At 39.3% G+C, this 23450-nt stretch overlaps 1 protein-coding gene across 1 annotated transcript; it reads right to left on the bottom strand.

Annotated features, from left to right (window-relative positions):
* Nucleotides 1-8905: 8905 nt before the first annotated feature.
* LOC129679150 (killer cell lectin-like receptor subfamily I member 2) lies at nt 8906-23091 on the bottom strand. Its single transcript, XM_055610075.1, has 6 exons — nt 22878-23091; nt 21719-21811; nt 21513-21581; nt 10404-10555; nt 9784-9887; nt 8906-9020 (listed from the first exon to the last, which is right to left on the bottom strand). The coding sequence occupies exons 1-6, from the start codon at nt 23089-23091 to the stop codon at nt 8906-8908; spliced, it is 747 nt and encodes a 248-aa protein (XP_055466050.1).
* Between the last annotated feature and the right edge of the window lie 359 nt (nt 23092-23450).

Raw genomic sequence — 23450 nt, 5'->3', positions numbered from 1 at the left:
TGCTCCCCTTACTAAGGCACCCACTTGGAGACTGAGCTGCCATGGGCTACTTCTGAGAAAGGGGTCTAGGTTATCTCCACAAATGGTCCTTGTTTGGAGTAGCTTGATCCTCTAACTTGACTCAGAGAAAGATGGGTTCTCACACTCTGATGGAACCCAGTTTTACTGCTTTGTGATGTTTGCTCTCCCACCATGCCCCTCTCTTCTTTGTAGTTGTCAGTGTGTCCTCCCTGTCCATCATCCTAGAAACACAAGCAAACCTTAGGAGTACAGCTCAGCATTGAACAACTGCCTAATGTGTGAGGAACTCGGTAGTTTCCCCTGCACTAGAGAAAAATCACATTAAAATTAAAAAAAAAAAAGAAAAAGAAAAATTCTTCAATGTCATCTTAGCTCAAAAGCTAAATGTGATCGTACTTTATTGAAGGATGGGCACGTAAAACTGCCTGCCTCTCTCCCTCTGCTTCCTCACCTGGATTGTGGTAAACATTGTTGTGATGCACATCTGGACACCCTTGCCAGATGTGGTGGTTGCACTTTTAAGGCATCAGAATGGTGGGTAAAACGAGTTTCACCTCTTCAAACACTGCCTAGCATCAGAACAGACTGCAACACATTAAAAATGAGTGTGGAACAAAGAAAACAAATGATGGAAGAATGGCTATGTGGAAGCTTCTACAGTGGATTTGTGAAGATTTGCTTGGTGTAGTTGAAGAAGTTATAAGACCCATTTTCCAAAAAATTGTGCCGTAACCTCAATTCTCTAATGTTGTCATTAATGGTCTCCTTTATGGTTTTCATTATTTTGTTAATGTAAAAGGAAGCACCGTTTTCACCCATGCATCTCACCACCTGTGGTAGTCAGGACAGCTGGCCCTGAGATCATGGACCAGGGGAGAGAAGCCCTGCCCTCCATTGGCTCTAACACTGGGAAGAGCAGGCCCTGCACTTTCCCTGGGCAACAGATGGAGCTGGCCCTAATGGTGAAGGCATAGGTGAGCCAGTCCTGGGATTGTGAGAGTGAGAGAGCTGTGTCAACCCCTCACAGCACTGGGGAGAGTGGGCCCAATGCCTTAATTGGGCAGCACAGTGGTGCTGGCTCTGGAAACATGGGTGCCAGGTGAGCCTGTCCTAAGACCTTGAGAGTGGGCAAGCTGACCTTGCCTCCTGCCAAATGGCATCATTGGATGGTCTAGCTGGAGAGCTCTCTCTGGTGGTGCAGATGAGGGAGATCTGGCAGGTTGACCATCTCAGCTACCACGCAGACCACGATCCAGGGTTTTGAGTTGGCCCACCCCATAATCTACATCATCTGCAAACTGTTGGAGTTTGTAAAGGGGTCTGTCCTGCTGACCCAAAACTGTAGGATCTCCAAGACCCTGGGCAACAACAGGATAACTGAGAGTAGTTCCAGTGTAGATCGGGTATTGATGGTGTGACAGAGGCAGCTGAGACCTTAAACCAGACCAGTGACTTCTGCAAGTGAAGATGTGTGGTCAGAGGGCTGTACTGTGGAACACTGTAAGACAGTACAACTTCCACAATGAGACGTTTGCTTTGATTTGCTTTGCTTTGTGTCTTTATTTATTTTTTTGTTTGTGTGTTTTTTTAATTTTCTTTTGTGGGGAGGAGGTTGAAGGGCAGGCAGGGGTGAATATGAGGGGATGACAGGGTACATGATGTAAAACTCAGAAAGAATCAATAAAAAAGTTTTTAAAAAGTCGATCAGAGATATAGCTGCTCCCACTGTGAGGAGTTCCACAAAAGCGCAGAGCTAACAGTCATAGCTTATACTTTGGGCACCTGGTACAGAACCATGCAGGCCTCGAGCTTGCCACTTCAGTTTTCTGGGGAGTTATTGATTCCCACTTTCTCTTTCAAGTTTCTACGCTTTATATGATGGTATTGACAGCTCCTCAGTACCTTACATTTGGGGCCAGAAATCAGAAATCCGAATAAATTTTTATGCATTTATTTTTATTTTGCACCATAATTATGTTCTCAGTTCTTTCTGTCAGCCTAATTACCAGTAGAAAAAGTCAGTAATAACTGAATCACTGTATTAGTTACTTCCTCATCACTGTGACCATGTGCTTGACAGGAACAACTTTAGGGAAGACAAGTATTGTTTCAGTTTACAGATTCTGAGGGATTTTAGTCTATCAGTGAGGATGCCATGTGCTGGGAACAGTTCCTCTGAAGTTGTGAGAAGATGAGGTACAGTGGCAGAGAGTAAACTGTAATAATACTAAACCAGGGATGGAAAGGTGTCCTTCTACTGACCACCTTCCCCTGCCCAAAGCTGCCTTCTTAACATTCTACAGCTTTCAGAGTAGCACGAGAAGCTGAGAACTGAGCATCCATGGCAACAACCTATAGGGACCTTTGAGATCCAAACCATAGCAGTGTCCATTGAGAATGGTTAAGTGCCTTCTATCTGTTTTGTTTCATTTTTCAATTTCAGCAGGTTGACACTGATGATCCTAATTGTGAAATCTCACTTTCTGAGCAATTCTTCTTCAGCTTCCCAAAACATCTCATACTTTTATGTAAATTAGGGTTTTTAAACTATTTTTGGGAGACTGGAGAGAGGTCTCAGCAGTTGAGAGCACCTGTTCTTTCCAAGGATCAGAGTTGGATTCCCAGCACCTACACGCCAGCTCAAAGCCATTTGTAACTGTAAATATAAGTTATAAGGCAATTAAAAGAAACATAGGTTTACAAAGTTAGTCTGATTCTCTCAGCACATACCTACTACACAGGCATACTTGGCACTAAAAATACCCATGTTCATGAAGTATCAATAAATAAATATTTTAAAAATACTCTAAATTTGGAATTTTTTTTTTCTAGTGGAAATCTTACTTTAGCTCCAGGTTTTAAGGTCTAGAGTTTGATTCTCTCCAGTGGCTTTTCTGTCTTTGCCATTTCCTCATCTGTTCTTCCACTGTAATGCAGTTCATTTTAAAATAATTGACAGCACTGTACCAATTTCTCTCAGCAACCTTGATGTCTTAGCACTGTAGCTAGGCTCGTAGTTCATTAATCTTATTTGTCTTAATTGGTTTCTGTGTTATTTTTTCAACCCTACCTAATATCCTTTCCCTCAGTAGCACCTTCGTGAAACTCCAGACCAACCTTAGAAGCTGTTCGCCTCATGTCAGGGGTCTAAGCTGTATGCACCTAGAGCCCTTGGTTCGAGGGATACTAAGGAATGATAACAGTTTCAGTGCTTGATCTCAGATTAGTCCTGACACATAGTATGACTTTTCTTCCTTCTTCCCTTTCTTTTTTCCTTCTTCATTGGTTCTTTTTCTTCTCCAGATTTTTAAAAATGTGAATTACGTGTGTTCTGCAGGAGTTTATGTACACCACATATATACCTAGTATTTCAGACGTCAGAAGAAGGTGTAGAATCCTCTGGGATTGGTGTGATAAAAAGTTTTGGCCTGTCATGTGGGTCCTGGGTACTGAACCCAGATCCTCTGCCAGAACAGAAGAGAGTACTTGAGTGGTAAGCCACCTCTCCAGCCTGTGACCTTGGTTCTTAAAATCTAATAATACAGACACTTATATTTCCTTCATAGTCTTTGCAGTTCCTCAGCTGCTTCGTGCTTACTTATATGGTCTTGCTAATTTTGTTGAATTAATGTCAATATGACTTGATATAGGGACAATAATAACTCTTTGGGGTACCCAAGAAGTTCCCATGTAACAAATTTCCACACTGTTGATACTACTCATTCATTTTACATTTGTGTGTTTATATATAGAGAGAGAAGGGGTGAGTTACCATGAGCAGACTGAGGTCATCAGGCTCAGTGATGACCACTGAACCATCTTGGCCTCTCCATTTGTATTTTATTCATTTAAAAAAGATTTAATATAGTGCAGACTATACTAAAATTCACAATCCTTCTGCCTTAGTCTTCAAAGTGTAACATTACACCTGTGTGCCTCATGCCTTACTTCCAATACTATTTACAAAAGTAAAATTTTAGATAAAATAGGCATTCAATAAAAAATGCTCTGAAAGAGTTTTAGATTACTAAATCAACAAATAATGGTGTGGTTTAAAAACATTTTATTTTATACAATTTATTAAAGACATGTATTACTAAAATAGCTGTTGTCATATATTAACATCACAAGTATAGACTTTTCTAGAGGAATAGACTGCAAGGTTATTATTATTTCCACTTAGATAATGGTAATTATAGATTTTTTTTCTGAATCATGCATTATGTATAAAATAAAATGACTAAGAAAACAAGGTGTAGGAATCATCCAGTTGTAATTTTATCTCAGTTGTAGAAGTAGCTAAAACATACACAAGCCAAAGGGAACAAAGTAAGCCATGTTTTCAAAAACAAAACAAAGTCCTACAAAGTCTGACTCTGTAAGTTACACAGTGGTGAACGTCACAAAAAACACTGGGCTTATACTATTTGTGTAAATCCAATTATGAATCAAATGACAAGAGAGCCAATCAAAGATTTTAGATTTAGAAACTCACCCAAAACTTTGCACAAATTTATAGACAGAGGCCAAAAAATGAAACATGTAAAAGTTGTAAAAGGTAGTTAACTTAAAAATGGTGGAAAAGTCTTCCCCAATTGTGTGTGCCCACATGCCCATACCCAAAATGCAACTCATCTGAGCAAAGGCCAATTTATCCAAACACTGAACTTTACAGATTTACCATTGATGTAATTTGTTGCCATTTTCCCACAATCAAGTCTCATTTGCTTCATTCTCTGTGAGAAATACTCATACATTAATTTCAAGAAAACTAACACATTTTTTTATGTTGGGTAAAAAAGAATCCACAACACAAACTCAATATATTTTCCTTTTCCATTTTATTGTGGTTCTTAAATTTTTTAACCTATAACCCATACTCAGGGTTAGCCCATGGCAGCCCAGAATCCAAGTGGGTACCTAGTAAGGGGATCAGGGGCTGACTCTGACATGAACTCAGTGGCTGGATCTTTGATCACCTGCCCCTGAGGGGGAAGTAACCTTGCCAGGCCACAGAGGAGGACAATGCAGCCAGTCCTGATGAGACCTGATAAGTTAGGGACAGATGGAAGGGAAGGAGGACCTCCCCTATCAGTGGACTTGGACAGGGGTATGGGAGGGAAAGAAGGAGGGGCCTACAGTCGGATACAAAATGAATAAACTGTAATTAATATAAAAATAAAAATTTAATAAAAACATTTTTAAAAATTTATACATAATTGTATAATTTGAAACAAAATTTCATGCCATAGTCCAAGCTACCCTATAAACTTACAGTGTAGTGTAAATTGGCTTCTGTGCCTAACACTTGTGGGTCAGATGTAAACTCAGCTACTGTTCCAGCACTGTGCCTGCCAGCCTGCTGCCACGATCCCTGAGAGGATGGCCATGGATTCTAACCCTCTCGAACCGTGAGCCCCAGATTAAATGCTTTCTTTCTTTCTAAGTTGCCTTGGTTAGGGTGCTTTGCCATAGCAATTGAAAGGGAACCAGGACAAGGAGTTAGCATGCTTAAAAGAACAGCCAAAGATGCAGGAAGCCAGCCCCAGTTAAATGTTTGTTTTGTAGGAGTTGCCACGATCGTGGTATTTCTTCAGAGCAGTAAAGCCCAAACCGAGACATAGAAGAAACTGTTATACAACATCAGGCAAGGTGCAGGAGATGGAAGCAAAAAGAGAGGGTCACTGAGGGGAAAATAGGGAAGGACTGAAGGAAAGAGGGAAGAAAATGAGAGAAGAGAAAAGGAAAGGAGCGAGTGGGAGAAAGAGGAGCGAACATTATTGGCAAACCTTCCGTTCCAGAAGCATCACAGAGTTTACTTTCCCGATTTGACTGTAGAACCCACGAATGCGAGGCAGCCATCGAGACTGAGCACCTTTGAGCTTTCACTCTCATTTTTGTTTGTTTCAGGTGAGTATAAAGCTTCAGTTATTGTTCATCAGTCCAGAACTTTAGCCTGCTTAGCCTAAAAGAACCCCATATTCTGGATGATTTATAAAGACAAATTAAATCTTCAGTTCTCACAGAAAAGAAAGAAAGAAAGAAAGAAAGAAAGAAAGAAAGAAAGAAAGAAAAGAAAAGAAAAGAAAAGAAAAGAAAAGAAAAGAAAAGAAAAGAAAAGAAAAGAAAAGAAAAGAAAAGAAAAGAAGAACCCTGAGAGTAGATGGGAGTTCTGGTTGGCTCTGGCGAGAGCCTTCCTCAGAGCTGTCATCATGGATGGGCAAGGCACTCATGAGGTTCCAGCTCTCATTGAAGGACTGTGGGCAGCTAACAGGTACTGGAACAAGATCTATCATTTTCTTCAGGGGTGTAGCCACTTAGAAGTTGCCTGTATTCCAATAAACAACTCCATTCATGCTCAAACTCAAACTCATTGTATCCCACACACGTTAAGGCAGGAGGGAGCCTTGCTTACCACAGCTTCAGTGAGTTCATGAGTTCAACAGCCGTGCAATGTCCGGAAGACACTGTTTCACAGTATGGGCTGTTGTGTTTTTCTGCAATGTTCCTTTGCTTCAAAACACCCAGCATTCTGTAGCTCAAATAAGAATTCTGAATAGGTTTTTAATTTATTAGTTTCTGATAAAAATATCTGTATGATTTTTCTGTTGACCATGGCAATTATTTTTGGCTGTATTTCATCATCACCCATCTTATTTTGATTATTAATATTCCATATACATTCATCATCGTCATAATTATTTTATGTGAATGGGCATTTTGATGGCATCTGTACCACACGTGTGCCTGGTGCCCTCTGAAACCATAGAGCATCTGATCCACTGGAACTGGAGTAACAAATGGCTATGTGCTGCCCTGTGGGTCCTGGGAATTGAACCTGAGTCCTCTGGAAGAGCAGCCATTGCTCTCGACCCCTGGGCCATCTTTCCAACCTCACAGTCATCATGTCTAAATGCCAGCAGTAGCACATTGGTGCTTAAAGATGTGGGTTTCCTCTCTGAAAGTCCTCTTTATGATTTCACAGCTTATTGTATTTCCATCCAAACAATAATTCCTAGGACTCCGTTTGGAGAACAGTTAACCATTGTTTTCTTCAAATAATTTTGTCATAGTATGGAAGAACAGAAGTTTATTTCTCATTTTCCAACATGTAAACTTTTGCTAAATTTACTTTCAGAAACTATACTATCTTTATTTTTTATTTATTTTATATCTCAAGGCTGCCTCCTCAATCCTCTCCTCCCAGTCCTCCCCATTTCTTCCTTCCCCCTTCTTGTGCTAAAAGGCCTATAACTGAACATTTAAAATTTCAATATTTAAAATATTCTAATATTAAAAATATTTTCTTTTGTTTTTTGTTTCATTGTTGTTTTTGTTCCTCTGCTAGGCTCTCTCATCATCACTGAGTCATGTTTAAATCCCTGAAAGTGCAGTATTTGCTGCTCTCTGGAAAAAGTAATGTCTTACGACTGTGGACAGATTCTGAGTTTCTTTTCTTTTTGTTTTTTGAATTGATTTATTTAGTATTTTATATTGTAAGAAAGATATAGAAAACCATGCTGAATTAGACAAGTAAAAATATATGAATCCTTTATTAGATGATGACCAAGAGCAAGTTCATGCCTCAACATCTCTTGATGCCGAAGCTCAGGAGCACAGTAGTTTTAAAAGCAAAAACCACAAAGATCATAATTTACATCAATGTTAGATGAGAATCACAGAAACCTTGCAACATTCATTTCTGGCAGAATGTAGTAATAATTTTAGATATAGCATGACAATCAGTTTCAAGTCATACCTTCTTCAGTTATTCAGTTTCTATTAAGTCTGTATAAACATTATTTTGGTTAATACATCTGGAGCATAGAAACTTGTGTTTGCAGAGTAGATGGTGTGTTTGAGTAGAGAGGTAAGAACTGCCTAAGCAAGCATAAACGAAGTCAGGACAAGATGGCATGACAGTAGTCACTTGGATAAATCTGTGATGCATATGTGAGTTTTAATAGGTATCGTGTTCATGCGGAATCCCAGGGAGATGAGAAGAGGGTGTCAGATCTTCTGGAACTAGAGTAACAGGCTGCTATGAGATGCCAAATAGGCGTTGGGACTCAAACCTGTGACTTCTGCAATAGAGTAAGCTTTCTCAACCTCGAGCCCTAACTCCAAGTTTATTAAGTTTTTAACCTGAGCTGCATTTGCTATTTATTGTTTTTCTATGAAATCTGCTCTTGCTATTTCAAGCAGAATAATAAATACGTCCATTGAACGATCTCAAAAGGTGTCTGCACGTTAGAAATCTTACACTGCAAGAGGTAGGCTGTATCTCTGATCTGCTGGGACTCAAAAATAGTTTGGGCCCTGGAAAACAGAACAGGCTGAACAACATATTGTAAGTATAATACAAACACAAAACGAGGCCAGAAGCATGGCTCAAGGCAGGCACTTTATGCAAACCTGGAGACCTGAATTTGATCCCTGGAATCCACATAAAATTGGGAGGAGGAGAACCATTTCCACCATTTGTCCTCTGACCGCCGTGTGTTCGCTTTGCCACCCCCTGCTCCTCATACACAAAAAATACAAGAATAGCTTTTTAAAAAATCTATTCAACTAATATGGGATTCTTTTATTATCTTAAGTCTCTTGAAAAGAATATAAATAGTATTGGTTATTAAATTTATTAATAGCAACATGAACTGTGAAAGAGTGGTGATCACCTTTGAATAAAATTTTTCTCACTCTCAATACAATATAGAAGGTAAAAAAATTAAGCAACATTTCAGTGCAATAAAAAAGGTTCACATTTTTGAAAAAGAGCATGTATTGACCTTTTTGGCTAATATCAACTGTAAAAATTATAACCTCCAAATTAACAGACATATTGTGTTATTCATAACTTAAAACTACGTTAGTGAAATAGGTGTCACCGTATGTTAAATTCACATGTGTATGATCTCTTAGATGAACAGCCAGTAAGAACAATTTGTCTTCCACGCAGAAAATAGCAGCTCTGATACTTCTTTTCTGAACCATTAATTCTGTGTAAAAACAATTTAAAAAAAATCAGAAATGGAAAGGTGGTCATTGCAGATAACATTTTTCATTTCAAGGTTAGAATTAGCTAAAACTAGCACAGGCCAAAGAGATGAAAAAGTGTTGTCACAGGAAGAAAACAAAGAGCCAAGAGGAGGAGTGGCCTTTAACTCCAAAACAGTCAGCTTGATGGAAAACCTGAAGCACAAGCTGATCCTACACTGTCTCAGAAGGTAGGACTGTGATTCCAAGGAAAAGGAAATGGTTCAAGGCGTTGGCAGTGGTTCTCAACCTTCCTAAAGCATCCATCCCTTAATATGGTTCCATGTTGGGGTGACCCCAATCACAAAAGTATTTTGTTCTTACTTCATAACTGTAATTTTGCTACTGGTATGTATCATAACGTAAGTATCTGATGTGCAGGGTATTAGAGACTGAGCCCAGTGAAAACGTTGTTCGATCACCAAAGGGGTCATGACCCTCAGATAGGGGAATCACTGCTTTAGAGTTACGAGCTTCAAAAATGATGCTTTAGAGTTACAAGCTTCAAAAATATGTCTCTAGAGAGTCCAGTAGAATAAAGATATGAATGTTCTAAGGGTGATATTCCTTGGGGCTAATATGGCCTCTCTGTTATGGCCACTGCTCCTTCCTATCAGAGCTCTTCCTTTCTTCTTCATGCTCCTTGTATGCCACACAGACAAGACAGACATGCACAGCTATCCCAATGCTTCAGCAAAGCCCACTTTATACAAACATTGTACTTACAGGGTTTGCTGTGTTTTAGTGCCACTTTCCCACAGCCAGGACCCATTGAATTCGTCAGTTTTGAGATGGATCCAGCCATTAATTTCAAACAATAACAAGTTTTCCTGTTGAGTACAGAAAATCACAACCCATAACTGAGTGTACAGTCCTAATTCTTTTTCTTTTCTGTTCTTCTTAAAAATAATTTTTAAATTTGTGTATGTTTCTAAAGTTTGAGACAGAATTTTAACGCACAGTCCAAGCTGGCCTGGAAACTCACTGTGTAACCCAACTGGCCTCAATTCATGGTGGTCCTCCTGTCTCAGCCTCTCAAGTGCTGGGGTCATAGGAATGAGTTGCCATGCTGGGTGATCTCTTTTTTCTTTACTACATAGCAATTTTGGGTCCTTCTGAGTAGAACTTGCCAGCTGGCACTCATTCACTGCTTTGGTTTTCCTGTAGCATTAGGCATTGAGATGCTGGAGCGCCCTCCCTATTGTCTCACTCAGGATAACAGTAAATCAGCATCAGCAGGTAGCACATGCCCTCCAGACCTCTCAGCTTGTCAATCCTAATGTTCAGGAGCAGTGCTTCCAGGGCAACCAATTACAAAGAAACGGAAAATCAGGAGTGTGACCTACCAGCTCTGCTTTGGAGTTGATCTCCACAAGATGAGAATTCAGCTCCTCACAGGCAGACTGACTGTCTGGCCAGGTTTTGATTTCACGAAAAACACGATAAAAATTGTTTCCAAAAGCAATCCAGTCACGTGAACAAGGATGACAGGAGCGGTCTAGGACATGCACATGTGTGAAATGAGTGCTCAGCTGTAGAGTAATCATTTATTATTACAGCGTGCAGGCTTTTGTGAGACCCATGAATACTACACAGGGAGCAATGTTTCATGAGTGCCTTTGCTGGTGCCCCAGGATGATTCAAGCCCCAAGGATGCTCAGGCAGAGTCCTGTCTATGAGCTACACACCAGTCCTAAACAGTGTATAAAAATGATGAATAATTTTACACAATCGTAATCTGATAGCAGTGCATAGTTTCAACTTTTACTACAACATTTTCTACACAAAATCAATGTAAATCAGTTCCTGTGAGAAAAAAAATTGAATATTTAATTCATCATAAGGATGTATACATATGTAAATGGAGAAACGACATATAATTTTATGAATAGAGAAAGCAGATGCTGAAGGAAATGATTCTAAATCTGGAGCTGTTTTTATGAATAATGGCTCTGAGTGCACAAAATTAAAATACATAAATAATTTTAATAGGTATTCTATTTAATAAAAGTACTCTGCATTTTTTATTTCTGTAACATTTATAATTACCCAAGGTCAAGTCAGTTACATTTGTTCTTATGTTAATGAGGGCAGTTACTTTTCTATTGTTTCATATGGCTATTTCAATAGCATCATGTATTTATGAAGAATAAATTATGTTTCTTCATTTTGTTAATTTATTTAATTAGCATTGTTAGCACTCAAAAATACTTTTCAGGTAATAAAAATCTAGGAAAGTACATAACAATTGACAAAATAAATGCTTTATAAGGTAGTACATATATAACACAAGTCCTTCATTTTAAAATATATGCCTAATATAAAAATATATTATGACCATTTTAATGAGTACTGTGCAAACATCCTATTAGGCTCTGCTATTTTATCTCTGTGAGAATTACTGAAAGTATGTTTTGAAGTAAGAAAACGAGCAATACATTAAGTTTGTATATCACAATTTCACCAAGAGTATATGTCTCTTTTTTACACCTTTTTTTTCCCCTCACATTTAAAATGTTTCCTACTTTAGACACAGACCCAGTTTCTAGGCTTGAAATGATACATCATAAAAACAAAATCATCCATAGTTACTAATGCTTAAGCTTAAATGCTCTCAAGGCAAATCAAAGTGCTCAGCTCAAAGGAAAAAGGAAATAATTTATTTCCAGCCAAGTATGAGTGATCATCGCTCAAGAACCTGGATCCAAGTTGTACTGAATACTATATTTCAGTGCAGGTGCAGGTTTAGGAAATATTAGCACCCTCCAAAGGTTTACACGATAGCTGAATGGATTTTAGTCAGACAGGGAGATGGGCAATGAAGATTATAAAAGGAAGTAAAGATATCCCTAAATAATTTGGTTTAGATCTAAACATTCTGTGTTTCCACACACCAATGTTTCAATGAATTAATCCACCTTGTCTAATGTTTCACATAAATGTATCTTCTTGTTTTCTGGGAACTTTAGTTCACTAGATGTTTCCATAAGAATTTTTGTAGTTTGACTTTCTTTTTCATGATTGATTTATTCTTATCCTTTACCCAGATTTTCATTCTTCAGTTGTTTTTTTTTTCTATTTTATTCCTTTCATCTATGTACTACTCAAACAGATTCATTTCCCATGAAGCTTTTTAACTATTAACTACTCTAAAAGTTTGCTGCCCTATGTGAATAACTAGCACAGCCTTTTTACTTCTGTGTCGCTTGAGCCTAATTTTGCTTCTTCATTACTCTGATATGCACAATGACCAAACCAAAACCAACTTGGGTTGGAAAGGGTTTGTTTGGCTTACAGATTTCAGGGAAGTCAGGCTAGGAGCTCAAGGGAGGAACCTTGTTGCAGGAACTGAAGCAGAGACCAGTGAGAAAAGTTCCTTTCTGAATTGCTTCCAGGCACACAGAAAGCTACCTTTCTTAGGCATCCAGGTGGTCTACTTAAGGATGTCAGATCAGAGAAGCTGTGCACACCTACACAATATAGGAATTAAGAAGATACCCAGAATCCTTGCACAGATGTAGCCCATGGCAGTTCAGTGTCCAAGTGGGATCCATAGTAATAGGAACAGGGACTGCTTCTGACATGAACTGGTTGGCCTGCTCTTTGATCATCTCCCTCTGAGGAGGGAGCAGCCTTACCAGGCCACAGAATAAGACAATGCAGCCACTCCTGATGAGACCTAACAGACTAGGATCAGAAGGAAAAAAAAGAAGACCTCCTTACCAGTGGACTTGGGGAGGGCCATGTGTGGAGAAGGAGGAAGAGAAGGAGTGGGAGGGGAGGAGGGAGGAAACTACAGGGGGGATACAAAGTAAATAAGTGTAATTAATTTAAAAAAATTAAAAAAGAAGATGCCTCACAGACAAGCCAGCAGTCCAATCTAATGGAGGTAGATTCTCGTTCGGGTCCCTCTTCCCAGGTTTGTCTTGGTTTGCTTTAGGTTGACAAAACTGAAACAGTTCTTTCATAAGTCCTTGATTCTCCTCATTGACTTGGATGTTGGTCTCTCCAAATTAAAATTTTCCATGTTTTTCCTTGCCAAAGGCTCAAAGACTTCAAAAAGTGAGTCAAAGATTATTGTTTTTTGTTTGTTTTGCTTTTTTCCGTTTCAAAACATTTGAGACAAAGGAAGCTGAGCTTCATTTGCAAATACAGAGAAGCCTGACCAGGACCTGGTCAGCAGCAGGTCTGGATCCCAGACCCCTTCTGCCTGTCTTTACTCTCTCCTATGCTAGGTCAGTTTGGCTTGTGTCCATGAATGTCAAGATTCCCTACACAAGTATCATAGCAAAGGCATAAAAAGTAAAAGGAAAAACAAAAGGAAGAGAATAAAGGGAGAAGAATGCAGAAAAACTGGAAAGGAAAGCAGCATGAAACATTTCTGCAAAACATTTATAAACTTGAGGCCAAGTCATTAGGGGGAACTTATGCCTGTAAGCTAGACAACCGTCTATGGATGGAGAGGTCATGGACCCTAGAGGAGAATCTATTACTGCCATGTTTTTAAGCCTATGTAATTTGAATCTATATTCTAAATGCTTTTCTTTTCACCCACAGATTAGCATGGCTCTCACATCTCAACAAATGAGTCTCTTCTTGCAGCAAACAGAAATTTAGAAAGTTCCACAACTAATCAATCTGCAGAGAAGAAGTGACTGTGTAGTTTCCAACAACAACTGACACACATCTACAATGTAACCCCTACACCTGAGGCCCAGGGACATTTGCAGAAGAGGAATCACAAAGATTGTAAGAGGCAGAGGACCAGGGCACCTAAGATACTGTCTTCTAAATATGACAAAGAAGCTGTGCCCACGAGCTCTCAACAATATGGTCACCTAAACAGGACCCACGTAATGACAACACCTATTTCAACACGTCAACACCGATGGGTGAGACTTCACTAAAGATGACCTCCCTGACAATTTATTTAATCTCCAACGATAGCCCTAAGCACATGTCCATAGAATTATCACTACATATATTCAGTCGGTTTTATGTATACATACATACATACATATAGCAATAATAATTAAAGAAGAGATATGAATTTGAGGGGGATCAGGAGACATACAGAAGTTGGAGGAGGGAAATGTAAGAGTGGAAACGATGTAAATACAGTACTCATTTGTGAAATTCTCAAAAAAAAACATGTAAGTAAAAAAGACATAGAAAATATTGTAGAGGACAAGCTTCACGCCTGAGGCATAAGTGAGGACTGGAGTTCACGTTAAGAAATTCTTTTTTTCCATATTCCTATCCCCTCTACCCTGCCATTCCTTAATCTTTAAGGAAAACAAAGCTTAAACCTCTGGTGAGCTGAGATTAGCAGGTTTAAGACTTCTGGGTGGTGGTGAAGTGAAGCAGAGGCCTGACACATAGAGCCAGGTTGCAGCCTGGCTACCTGAGTGTCCTCTGCTTACTGCCCTTCTCTCAAGAACTGGGCTCTAGAATAGCAACCATCATGTCTGTATTTCCTGAAGCCTAAATAACCAAAATCTCCTCTCCAGATGCTGCATCTTCTAGGAAGTAGCCTGTGGGGATGGAGAAGTTGCTCACAGCAAAAGAGACAGCTGTGTAGCCGGCAGCAATACAGAGCAACAGCAGCCATCAAGAACACAATAGCCCCTGGTACTGCAGTATCCATTAGTGAAGACTGAACCCTGAGTCTACAGCACAGGGAACAAGTCAGTCAGGTTACATCACACAGTAAAAGGGCAACAGCAGACTCCTGTGGTTAAATGCACTGCATCCAGGTTTGAGCTGAAGACCAAAAAATTTGAGCAGAATGGTCATTACATCACCAAAAATCTGTGGCGACAAAGTAAAAGAAGAAATGGTGAGCCACAACCATTTGTCCACATTGATGGTGACAGGAAAAGACCTCAAACCATCTAAAATGAATAACTTAGCAAATGGTGGTGAGAACCGAGGATCTTGAAACATAAAGATGTTGAAGAAAACTTACAAGTAGGAACATTTGAAACCCCTCGGGAGCAAAACCAAGTGATAAAAAAAGTAAAGACAGGAAGATATAATTTTACGTTACTTCATCATATGCTATGCTTAGCAGTTGGTTTGAGGAGTTTAGATCCTTATTTTCAGCTGTTTCCTACTTGAGACTGGAACTAAGTCTCTCGTTCACAGGTTCTCTCACGTTCTTCCCAGTGCAAGCTGCCTAATGCCTCCTCAACGCCCTAAGCAACCATGGATTAAATGCATAACACTGCCCATTTCTTTTTTTAAAATATTTTATTTTTAAATAATTTTATACATTCACTTGTATCCCAGCTGCAGCCCTCTCCCTCTTTCCTTCCCAATCCTCTCCTCCCTCTCTCATCTCCTCCCTGCCCCCTTCCTAGTCCACTGAGAGGGGGTGTCCCCTTCTCCTTCCGTCTGGCCCTAGCTTATCAGGTATCTTCAGGATGGTTGCAATGTCCTTATCTCTGGCCTAGCAAAGCTGCTCCTCCCTCAGGGGGGAGGGGAAGCTCAATGAGACAGTCATTGAGTTCATGTCAGAAACAATTCCTGTCCTCCTTACTAGGAAACCCACTTGGATACTGAGCTACCATGGGCCATGTCTGAGCAGGGGTTGTAGGTTATATCCATGCATGGTCCTTGGTTGGATAAACTGTCTCATAGAAGACCCCTGTGCTCAGATATATTTGGACCTTGTGGGGCTCCCTGTCCCCTCTAGGATATACTAATTCCTCCTTCCTTCATATGATTCCCTACACTCTGCCGAAGGCTTGGTTATTGGTCTCAGCATCTGCTTTGATACACTGCTAGGTAGAGTCTTTCAGGTGCCTTCTGTGGTAGGCTACTGTCCTGTTACTTGTTTTCTCCTATTTCCAATGTCCATCCCCTTTGTCTTTCTAGATGATGATTGATCATCTTACCCCTGGACCTCTTTCTTGTTTATCTTCTTTAGGTGTACATATTTTAGTATGTTTATCCTATCTTATAAGTCTATATAAGTGAGTATATACCATGTGTGTCTTTCTGCTTTTGGGATACCTCACTCAACATGATTTTTTCTAGATCCCACCATTTGCCTGCAAAATTCATGATTTCCTTGATTTTAATTGCTGAGTAGTATTCCATTGTGTAAAAATACCACAATTTCTGTATCCATTCCTTCGTTGATGGACACCTGGGTTATTTCCAGGTTCTGGCTATTACGAAACACTGCCCATTTCTGTTGCCTTCCTAAACATCGGACACAATTTTTCGCATGAGCTGTCTTTTATCTAAATAAAAATGAAAACCAACAAAAGCAAACTAAATGAGTGAAATGGGTTCTTAGCACTAAATTAGCCATCATTTATATAACTACTATCTGCATTCATTTTATTATTATTATTTTTTTTTCTTTTTAGTTACATTTTGTTAACTCTGTGTCCCAGCTGTATCCCGCTCCCTCATTCCCTCCCCAACCCCACACTCCCTCCCTGGTCTCCTCCCTGCCCCTTTCCAAGTCCACTGATAGGGGAGGACCTCCTCCCCTTTCATCTGACCCTGTTTTATCAGGTATCTTCAGGGCTGGCTGCAAAGTCCTCCTCTGTGGCCTAACAGACTGCTCCTCCCCCCGGGGGGGGGTCAAACAGCCTGCCCTTGAAATCCTGTTAGAAATAGTCCGTGTTCCCCTTACTTTGGAAAACTACTTGGTTACTGAGCTACCATGGGCCACATCTGAGCAGAAGTTCTAGGTTATATCCATAGATGGTCCTTGGTTGAGTGTCAGTCTCAGAAAAGACCCTGTGCCCAGATATGTTTGGTCCTTGTAGAGCTCCTATCCTTTCCATATCATACTAACTTCCCTTCTTTCATATGATTCCCTGCACTCTGCCGAGGGTTTGGTTATGAGTCTTAGTGTCTGCTTTGAAACACTGCTAGGTCATCTGGAGGTATCTCCATTCCCGATCTCAAGCTGTACTACAGGGCAACAGTAATAAAAACTGCATGGTATTGGCATAGAAACAGAAAGGAGGATCAATGGAATCGCATAGATGACCCAGAAATAAACCCACACACCTATGAATACTCAATATTTGACAAAGAAGCCAAATCCATTCAATGGAAAAAAGACAGCATCTTCAACAAATGGTGCTGGACCAACTGGATGTCTACATGCAGAAAAATGAAAATAGATCCATATTTATCACCCTGCACAAAACTAAAGTCCAAGTGGATCAAGGACCTCAACATAAAACCAGATACTCTAAATCAGCTGGAAAAAAAGTGGGAAACAGCCTAGAACTCATTGGCACAGGAGACAACTTCCTGAACAGAACACCAACAGCACAGGCTCTAAGAGCAACAATCAATAAATGGGACCTCATGAAACTGAAAAGCTTCTGTAAAGCAAAAGACACTGTCATCAAAACAAATAGACAGCCTACAGATTGGGAAAGAATCTTCACCAACCCTTTATCTGACAGAGGGCTAAGATCAAGTATATATAAAGAACTAAAGAAGCAGAAAAGCAACAAACCAAGTAATCCACTTAAAAAATGGGGAACAGAGCTAAACAGAGAATTCTCGAAAGAGGAACATCGAATGGCAGAGAAACACTTAAAGAAATGCTCAACCTCATTAGCCATTAGGGAAATGCAAATCAAAACGACCCTGAGATTTCACCTTACACCCATCAGAATGGCCAAGATGAAAAACTCAAGTGATAGCACATGCTGGAGAGGTTGTGGAGAAAAGGGAACCCTCCTCCATTGCTGGTGGGAATGTAAACTGGTTCAACCACTCTGGAAGTCAATCTGGCGCTTTCTCAGACAACTAGGAGTAGTGCTACCTCAAGACCCAGCTATACCACTCCTAGGTATATACCCAAAATTTGCTCAAGTACACAACAAGGACATTTGTTCAACCATGTTCGTAGCAGCTTTATTTGTAATAGCCAGAACTTGGAAACAACCCAGATGTCCATCAACGGAGGAATGGGTACAGAAATTGTGGTATTTTTACACAATGGAATACTACTCAGCAATCAAAAAGGAGGAAATCATGGAATTTGCAGGCAAGTGGTGGGATCTAGAAAAGATCATTCTGAGTGAAGTATCCCAGAAGGAGAAAGACAAACTTGGTATATACTCGCTTATATAGACCTACAAGATATGATAAACATAATGAAATCTACACACCTAAAGAAGATAATCAAGAAAGTGCATTCATTTTTTTAACACAGAGAATATTAGACTTTTTCTAGAAAATTTTAAGGGGTTTTTGGGTTGATTTGATTTGATTTTTTTGTTTGCTTTTTTCTGGGGTTGTACCTTGTAAGAGCTTAGTAAGCCTCCCACCCATAAACTATCCACCCATTGGTAGTGTCCTAACGAATCTATTTAAATTTTACAAAACCCATATCTGGCAATTATTGTTAGTCTGATATACATAATGATGTTTTCAATATGATAAGCAGTACAAGGAGGCTCTCATAAGGAATATATTTCAAATAGTATAAGGATTTTGACAGGATGATGAGGTATGCATATGTGAATAAATAAACAACAGGTAAACATGTAAATAAGAAAACCTATTTCTTACCGTTAGTCAGCTGAAACCATTCATCAACAGCGACCTGTGTGTGCAGGACTGATGTGAAGGGTGTCTAAGATGCACGCTTTAACTTTGAACTAAACCTGTTTCACGTCCCCATCTTCTCAGGTTTGTTATTTTTACAAACAGAAAAAGAAAAGAAAAAAAAGACAAGAAGCGACCTTGTTTTTAAGGTGAATGTAGCCAATCTGAAGAGAGATATTGGCTTCTATTCCTCTCTGAGGGTTACTTAGTAGCAATCTGTTCTCTGAGATATAAAATGCCTTACTTTATATTTTATTAAGTCATTAATAGAACAATATCTTTTAATTCATTGTTTTGCTGATAATAACCATGTTAAGAAAAGCAGACCAACACTAAAAGCCTAGTATTTTTTTGAGACATTGCACAAATATCTAAAATAATTCACAGCGTTTATTTTATATTATTTCAGAGTTTTAGGTTATTTTAATGAGTGTTGCATCGGATGTCTTGCCATATTTATTTCCTAATATGTCTCTGATGGTACTTGGGAAAGTTGGGAGAGCCTACACAGCCCACAGACTGCAAAGCTAATTTTGACCAGCAGAGACTCCTGCTGTGTAAAGCGGGAACTACCCCACTGAAGACACCTCTGTTGGCCACCTGTCCAGTTTGGACTAAGCGCCATCAGAAATCTCAGAGACAAGAGTCTTCAAGTTCAAGTGAGCCTTTTTCAGCATCCAGCTGGCAGAGCCCAATTTAGATAAGATGATACTCCAATGTATCATCTTGTCTTCATCCCTTTTTTTCTTTTTATTGCACTTTCGATAGTACTTTGTCTTTTGCAAGCTCCAAAACTTTATTATCATTCTCACTGTTACATTTCTCCCACTTTGTTTGTATATCTTTTTTTCTCATTGGGAAATCTTTTTAAATTTATTGCTACTTTTAAAATTTTCTTGTACTCCTTATGATGTTGGTTTCTTTTTGGGTTTTTTTTTTTGGGGGGGAGGGTTCTTGTATTTAACCTTGATTCTCCACTAGTTTCCCCTTTTCACACACTTTTAAAGATCTTATTAATTTTCTATTTCGATATTTGTCCCAGATAATTTTTAACTTGATAGCACACTCTGCATTAGTTTGGCCATTTTTCCTACATTCATTAACTCTGTGAAAAAGAGACAAATGCTAAGTATCTACAGAATAGAAGGATCAGACTAAAATAATAATAATAAAAAAAAGCATAGAAAATGTATTCAATTAGCTGGGTGTGGTGGTACATGCCTGTAATGCCAGCATTCAAGGAGGCAGAAGCAGGTGGATCTCTGTGAGTTTGAGGCCAGCCTGGTCTACCAAGTGAGTCCAGGACAGCCAAGGCTACACAGAGAAGCCCTTTCTTGAGACAACAACAACAACAACAACAAAAATGTATTCAATTAAATTGTAGTGGAATTGTAGAATAAGAAATGAATGTCTAAGCACAAAAGGCATCCAGAGCCCCAAAATCGACTTGAGTAGACAATCTCTTTGTGGTATATTATAATCAAGATGTAAAGAATAAAATGTAAGAAAATGATGTTACAATCAGTGAGGGAAAACAACAGCAAACATTAAAGTGATATCAGACCTCCCAACAGAAATCCTCAAAGCTAAGAAAGTAACAATTAAGATAGAACCCTGATGGTAAATGACTCCCGACCAAGACTGCTGTATCCACCGAAGGTATCTGTGAAAATTAATTGGGAAATTGGGAACTTTTTACATATTTCAGGGCAAATACAAGCTAAAGCAATTTGTGATGATCAAGTTGGCATTGGGAAAAATACACGGAGATCATTAGCATGGAGGAGGGAGTAAAACAGGGTCAGTAGACAGAGGAAGGAAAGAATACATTTCATGAGATGTACAAGTGAGTGAAATCAACCATGAAAGACTCCATCATGTTTCATACAAACCAGAAAACAACCAATACAACTTAGGCGTGGGATGACGGGAATTAGGAATATTTGGAAACATTTATAGATACGTGTGTGTGTGTGTGTGTGTGTGTGTGTGTGTGTGTGTGTGTGTGTGTGTGGTGTGCAGATACACATGATTATGTGTGTGCCTGTGGAGGTCAGAAGACAGCCTCAACTGTCATTCGGTACCTGCCCCCCACCTTGTTCTTGTGTTTTGTTTGTTTTTAAACTTTTGTCTTTGCCTTCTGGTTTGTTTGTTTATTTCTGAGACAAAGGTCTGTCACTGAGCTAGAACTCACTAAGTAAGAAGTGAACTACAGAGATCTGCCCGTTTCTACCATACCAGGGTTAGGATTACAAAAGCTACCTTGCCTGGCTTCCTTACATGGGTCCTGAGCTTCAAACTCAGGTCCTCTGGCTTGCAAAGCAAGCACTGCACTGACCCAGCTGTCTCCAAGGACATCGTTTTTCATTTTCCTTATTTGACGTCCAAGAGTAGAATTGCTTTCGGTGTGGGCAGAGTCTGCCTGCATAGCATTGTGGCCATATTCTGACATGTCGACCTTTTCACATTAGGTCACGGTCGTAGAATACAGATCTAACTCTTGAGGTTTGATTTACATTGTCTGTGGTTAATTCTAAATCAGTTTATTTTATTTCTTTTCAAGCTAGGTAAACAAGGGAAAAAAAAACGATGAGAATGGTTCACATTTGTATTCACTATACTTACATCTAACATTTTTTTTTTTTTACAAAATGACAGTATTCACTTATATTCGCAATACTTTTGTTTTTGTTTTTCACATTCTCTACCATGTCATTTTTTTTCTCCCCTGAGAAAGAATTGAACATAGAACTTTGCATTTGTTTATTGTTTTCAGTGAAGTCTGTGGATCTGAGGAATGAATTGTCTTTGCCTCAATCGTCAGAAGTGTTGAAAATAAATTGTACAAAGTTAACACTCACCAGCATTCTCATGACATAGAGAATCAAGAAGGGGGGTCTCTTTGCTCTGCTTCTCTCCTCTGGGAAACACTGTGGCAAAAATTGCATCAGTGTTAACGTGTGTTTAGCATATATTTGGTAGGGCAATATCAAGTTCAGTCTTCATGGTAAATTATTACAGCAATAGTATGCTGATGGCAAAATCAATTTTTTTAAGGGTTACTTACAGTTTGGAAGCAAGAAGCTCACTTTTATAATCACAATAATGCATGCAGTTCCTAGGAAAACAGTTATCATTCGCCATGTTCTCCACTGGGGATCTAGACACAGAAAGAAAACAAGAGCGAGTTTCTCACTTCTCAGACTTGAGGACCATTGCTTCTCAATCTCCCAAGGGTGCATAACATCGTCTAAATTTTCAGGGGTCACTCCTGAAGTTAACAGTTTCTTGGTGGCCTTGACAGCCCAGTTCCGTGTGCTCCAAAGTCCTTCCTGTCAACTCCCTGTTTTTTTTTTCTTCTTCATGTTGAAGTGCAGGGCTGGTTTTCTGATTTGCTTGACCCCTTTTCCTATTTTAATATATTTTATTTCTACTTCTCCCCCATCATGCCTGCATGTCTTCTTGTCCTGAATTTTTCTCCTGCCCAAATCTTTTTACTTCCCTGTGGTAAATGTTTTCTTCCATAGTTTCTACCTGCAGGCCCTGTCTCCTCACATCAGCACTTCCTGCTCCACATCGTGGATCAGCAGTTTAAATCCAATATATCTATGAATGTCTTTCTCTTAGTGCTGGGAGACATTTATTTGTACGTCTTTTGTCTTTGACCGGGTAAACCAATAGTGATAACGTTTTTTCTCCTTGACAGTGAAGTCACTAAACTACCCAGTCTCTTAAACTAAGAATATTGCCAATATCTTAAACTAAGAACCTCGTGCATTCAAACTTTCAACTTGAATTCTGTTATCTCCCTAAAATGAAATCCCTTAAGTTTTACTTCCAAAATGATCTTACAATTTTTTTCTATAATGTGGCAGGTGTGTCTGGGATGTTGATGGAGTTGATTAGGCTGGGTGTAGTTTAAAAACATACAACATCAATAATTACTTTTAAAACAACATGGGATAAATAGAAAATACACAACTTCCATACAATTATGTGCACAGTTTCAACAAGTAATACAATTCGATTGAGACCCGAGTCAATGATATGATAGGGGTAGCAAAGAGAGACAATCTGCTTCATGGCAGTATCTAGAGATAGTTAAGATGCTAAAAAGACAGACAATTAAGATAGTGGGAGAATTTAATGATTTGAAGAGATAAGCACCCACACGAAAGAGTTAAGATCTAGCCTTTACAAAATACATACAAAATATAGTGCCGTACCTGTTCCTTTGCCCCTTACGAACACTGTCCTTTGCTGGGGAGACAACGCTCCGTGAACTTTCAGTTCCTGTTTTTTCTGTTCTTCTCTCCACACATTAGCTCTCTGGTCTGTCTTGGAGCGCCCCTGCTTCTCTTGAAATGTGGAAGATTCTGGTCCTATGTCAATAAGCTCCTGCTTGTTTGTTCCAAGTTCATTTTGCTTTTCCTTGAGCATTTTTGTTCTGAAGTGACCGGAACAGCTTCCCCTCAGTCTCTGTAACTTGTGTCTGCTGCTCTACAACCTCTTCCGTGTAACAAAATGTAGAGTTCTCACTGCATACTGCACCAGGGAGCGATGCCATAGTTCTGATGTATAGTGACATACATAAAAACATTGCGTCTATAACGCTAGTGCATCCACAACATTTGAAAATCAATGCACACAACAATGGAAAGCCTGTCTGGGGCAGAATGTGTTGTTCTATGAATCCATTACTTACATGGTGAAAATTACCTGCCTCACACCAACTGGAAAAATGTGTGGTTTTAGTGTAATTGACACTCAGTGTGTACATTGCATCTTTTTATACCTAG

The sequence above is a fragment of the Psammomys obesus genome, unplaced genomic scaffold (assembly GCF_907164565.1).
Source record: "Psammomys obesus unplaced genomic scaffold, mPsaObe1.curated_primary_1811, whole genome shotgun sequence".
NCBI lineage: Eukaryota > Metazoa > Chordata > Mammalia > Rodentia > Muridae > Psammomys > Psammomys obesus.
The sequence above is the reverse complement of the archived record's forward strand: the minus strand, read 5'-3'. Positions and strand labels throughout refer to the sequence as shown.